Below are 5,121 nucleotides of genomic sequence, written 5' to 3' on the forward strand. Positions count from 1 at the left end.
AGCTATATCTTCTTCGACTCCCGAATTCCATCTATATTTGGTGAATAACATAATGTATTCATCTATCAAACATATATCATGTAATTCAAGACTATACAGAGCTTGAGTATATTTTTTCTTCTTCTCTGTATCTTGACTATTGAAATAGTCTACCCCTATAAAGTGTGCTTTGAATAGGGTAGCCATCTTTCCAGCGATCTCACTAAGAGATTCCCCAACTAGGACTGACTCTTTCATGTCTGATGAAGTCATGTCCCAAGCAATTTTTACTGATCCCATAAGACTCATTTCCAAAAGTTTAATGAATCCTTCTTTGTTGAGATCAAGTGTTCCTGCTGCAATCCTCATAGCAGATGTCCAATCGTCTATGAGATCTTCTCTGTTTTTGAAGTCCAATACATCAAGGTTAAGCATAACCCCGTAAGGATGTATAGGATCTAAAACAGTTTTCCCATAGGGTGTTTGGTGCAGAGGAATTTGGGTTCTCCTTGCCCTTGTTCCCGCTGGGTGTGATCCTCCACCAGTATGGAAATCAGTCTGAGATTCTCTCATATTTACATTATGAGATCCCATACTTTCCCTTGGTGGTTCCTGAGAAGATGACCAGGTTATTGCAGGTGGTGTTTCACCTACTGCTGTATTCATCTTTAGATCTACAACTTTGAGATTTGCGAAAGATTCCGCAAGCTCTTGTAGATCCTCCAAACCAATCCTTTCTAAAGTTGTCATCAGATCAATTTCTTTTCTGAGACAGACTTGATTAGATTGATCATCTTTTCTTCTTCAGTTAAAGGTTTTGACACCACTCTGGCCTTCCCTTGTTGATGTAACAAAGGTTCGGTACCAAAGGATGGTGGTAACCAGCCTCCTGAAATTCTTCTACTAGAACTTGGTTGTTGTTCTAGTTTCTGTATTCTTGTTTGAATATCCTTTAAGATCTCAAGAATTTCTTCTTGTTTCTCTAGGACCTTTTCAATCCTTTGAGGTACATAATATAGCATATTGCCATAATTTTGTACCGTTTTCTGTATTTCTCTAAGATCCAGAGAGAGCTTAGAGGAGTCTGGTACTATCTCCAGAAATTTATTATTCTGAATCATAAATTTTTACCTGAGGGTGCTGTTGCTTCCCTTCGTAGATCTTCTGTAGATCCGTTGTTCTCTGAAGAATTTCTTCTGAGTAGATTTTGAAGTATGTTTTTACGGTTCTTTAAACCTTGTAAACGCATACCTTTCGTTCTGAGTTCAGTGAAGCATGTACTTCGCTGTAATTCTTGTTCTAATTGAATTATTTCTAGGGAAATAAGTTCAATTTCGGACTGGATGGTAGTCCCTGGCATATTTAACAGATCTTTGAAGATCTGGTCTTTTCGGCCTGTAAGAGTCTACCTATTGTGTATGCAAGGTTTTGCAAACACTGCTGTCTTTCATCAGGAGATAAATTTCCTTTGTTCTCCTGTTTCTGATATCTAACAATAGTTAGATAAACTTGTGTATATTCCAAAATATTGGAATAGTTCTTGTAAATTATTCTCCTCGAACTAAAATTCGGATTCATAATTTTTTCGAAATTCTCTTCCTCATACATTTAATTACTAGTAATAATAAAATTTTCGTGTTTGAAATAAATTAACCATGCTCTGATACCATTTTTTGAAGCGCGGAGGATCAATTAAAGAAAATAGAGAATAAGGGTAGTTTTGTCAATTTTATAGGTTTAGGGAGTTAAAAGAGAGTTTTGATGGCTAGGGAGTTAGGAACAAGTTAAGTTTGAGTTTAGGGATTTAGGAGCAATTTCCCCTTAATAATATCTATACTCGGTACTTACACGACAGAAATTTATATATAAAATATAAATAAAAATCTAAAGACATTGACTTTAACTGACCCTCAATACTTTGTGTTTCCCACCATAAGCCTGCTGGCATACTGACTTTGGTTTCTGCAATTTCGAGCATAGTTCCGAAGAAACCGGGCAATTCACCAGGCAATTATCTCCCAGACTACCGGAAACCGGTCCCCCGCCAGCGAAAAGCCCCGCCGGAGGAGACCCATTCAGATAATTCCCGTCCAGATATAGTCTTTGCAAATATTCCATCCTGCTGAACTGCTTCGGAATCGGCCCTCTGAAATGGTTGTGGCTCAATGCCAGTGACCGCAGCATCGGGTATTTGGTAAAATTCACTGGCAGAAGCCCCTCGATTTTATTGAAACTCAGATCAACGGCCACGAGATCGCTACTGAAGCCCGATGGAGGCTTGGCGACGAAGGCAATTGTGAAGGAATTGTTTGATAAATTTACTTGCTGCAAAGAAGGCAAGAGGAAGAGCCAAGAATCCAGCGTCCCGGAGAACAAGTTATTGCTCAGCTCCAACACCATTAACAAGGCCATCCCGGAGAAAGAATATATGGGTAAGTACCCGGACAATGAATTGGATTTCATTGCTAGCTCCTTGAGATTTGGCGGAAGTATGGGGATGTTTTCGGTGAGATTATTGTAGCTGACGTCGAGGTTGGTTAACCCGGTCAGAGAATTCATATCCGGCAACGTGCCGGAAAGGGAGTTGCGGGAAACATCCAGGGTTTCGAGGGATTTAAGATTCGTGAGGGAAGAAGGGATTGAACCCTCGAAGTAATTAGCTCGAAGGATCAAACTTTTCAAGTTGAGAAGGGAAGAAATGGAGGAGGGAATGGTGCCGTAGAAAGCGTTATCGCTGAGGTCGAGGGTGATGAGTCCAGTGAGCTTGGATACGAGCGGGCTGAGGGTTCCGGAGTAAGATTGCGAATCAAGGGTGACCTGGATCACTCGGTTGCCGGAGCAGGTGACGCCGCAGGTGAAGTGCGTGGTTCTGGGAGCCGAGCATGGGTCGGTAGAGAAGTTCCAGGTGGCGAGGCAGGAGGTGGGCGGGATGGAGGCTGGTTTTACGGCGGACTTGAAGGCCATTAGGGCGGCGATGTCTCCGGGGGAGGTGGTTGAGTCAACGGTGAAAATGGAGAAGATGAAGATAAAAAGGAGGATAAAATGGCTAGGCATGGTGAAAATGGAGAGGTTTGGCCAAGTGTGGAGTGCCATTTCTGGTTTAACCTTTTGGAGTTGGCATTTGTTCAAAGATTTCATCAAAAGATTTCTTATATTATATATATGTACATAATAACTTATAACGCTTAGTTCTCTAATAGCCCGTCTCACGAATTTTTATCGTGAGGTGGGTCAATCTTACCGATATTTACAATAAAAATTAATGTTTTTAGTATAAAAAGTAATACTTTTTCATTGATAACTCAAATAAGATATATGTCACATAAAATACGATCCGTAAAACTGTCTTACATACATTTTTAACTTTTAAAATTGACATCATAATAATTTTATCCACAAGTATTAAATTTCGTATTTCAAAAACCGTACAGTATATTTCACATGAATGTTTCTGAAGAAACCGAGAATAGCCACTTTTTGGTTTCCCAAGTTAGACCTTTATACTAATGTTTTTTGCCCCCAATGATTTCAATGTTAATAAAAATATTGTTAAGATTAAGACTTGAACCTAACTTAATCTCAAAAACTAGTTTCAGAGAGAGGATTATACAAGCTTATATATGTAACTCTGAAGAATTTTATCCAATCGATGTGAGACAACTAATAAATATGAACAATATAATTATGATAAGTTTTAATATAGAACCGGGACAAAATCAAATGTTTTGTTCGTGATTTGTTTTATTTTATTTATATATAATGTTTGATATATTCAATTTTTCTTAATTCGTGCAAACGTTACTTGTTTGAACAAAATATAACACGATTTGAAATATCAGGTAAAGCAGAAAATTTCATAATCAATTGACATTCAAATCAGATATTGGTAAAAACCAAAATTAGGTTTCTATGATTATGAGATATCTAAATTTCAATGTCCCTTTTATGATCAAAGTGAGACAGCAAAAGTTTGGTGTGACGATCAAAACATTTTCACATGCTTAAAATTAATAATTTTGACATGTGAAGTTTATAATTGAAAATTTACTATTCTACAATTAAATCGCTTTCAACTCATCTTTTTTGGGAAAAAAAACAAATGTTTTCCTATTACTTGGCGTGACCAATATTTGAAAAATTTTCAAGTTGTCCATTAATAAAAATTAACCAAGCTGTGCAAAAAACATATATTTCTAATTATTAGCCAAATTGAGAGTCAAAATTTAATATAAATGTTGGAAATTAATCATTCATGAAAAAGACATCACTTTAAGCCAAAAAGCATCTAGCTTGTGGTTCTCGATTCAATTATTTGACTTTTTATAACTAGAATAAGTTTATTGTGAGACGGTCTCACGAATCTTTATCTATGAGATGTGTCAATCATACCGATATCCATAATAAAAAATAATACTCTTAGCAAAAAAGTAATATTTTTTCATGGATGATCCAAATAAGAGATATGTTTCACAAAATACGACACGTGAGACCGTCTCACACAAGAACTTTGATTCTAATAAAATGATTGATGATCCACCTGATAACTTGAAGTTTAATTCATGTTATCCGATGGTATCCAATGATTTTCAGACAAATCTTTCACACGGTAAGATCTCATTGTATACATATCGACAAGTTCAATAATTTCCGCTGAAAGAAATATATTAGTAGCATTTTGAAGCCTAATAAATTCTTTTGAGTCAATCATTCAAGAAATTACATAAGATGGACAGATTAATATTAAAGTAGAGCACTCAAAACGGGTCAACGAGACAGGATGGATCACCATTTGCCTGGTTGAGAAATTGTCAATCCATCGATGTTCAGTCATAATAGGTGGGGCGAGGTGGGACGCTTTCCATTCGGAGGCTCGGAAAATTGGTTAAGTCGACCCTACCCTTTCGGGCACTGCCCGCAAAGGTCGATCCAATGACTCGGATTTTTTCGAGTCAATTTTTTTTTTACATGGAAGTGGCCTGGATCACTCATATGGAGTGATCCAGGCCGTTCATTGCCCGTGCAGGCACTGCCTGCACGAGTAGGTTGAAACAAACCCGGAAAATTGTCGATCCAACAGGTTTATTGATGGGACGTGTCAATTTTACGAGCCCAATTTATTTTGGCAACTCTAATTAAAATGTG

The 5,121-nt window shown here is 37.4% G+C and overlaps 1 protein-coding gene across 1 annotated transcript; it reads right to left on the reverse strand.

The window, feature by feature from the left end:
* Nucleotides 1-1,785: 1,785 nt before the first annotated feature.
* Nucleotides 1,786-3,108, reverse strand: LOC140811856 (uncharacterized). Its single transcript, XM_073169967.1, has one exon. The coding sequence runs from the start codon at nt 3,070-3,072 to the stop codon at nt 1,879-1,881; it is 1,194 nt and encodes a 397-aa protein (XP_073026068.1). The 5' UTR covers nt 3,073-3,108; the 3' UTR covers nt 1,786-1,878.
* Between the last annotated feature and the right edge of the window lie 2,013 nt (nt 3,109-5,121).

The sequence above is a fragment of the Primulina eburnea genome, chromosome 14 (genome assembly GCF_022965805.1).
Source record: "Primulina eburnea isolate SZY01 chromosome 14, ASM2296580v1, whole genome shotgun sequence".
Classification (NCBI taxonomy): domain Eukaryota; kingdom Viridiplantae; phylum Streptophyta; class Magnoliopsida; order Lamiales; family Gesneriaceae; genus Primulina; species Primulina eburnea.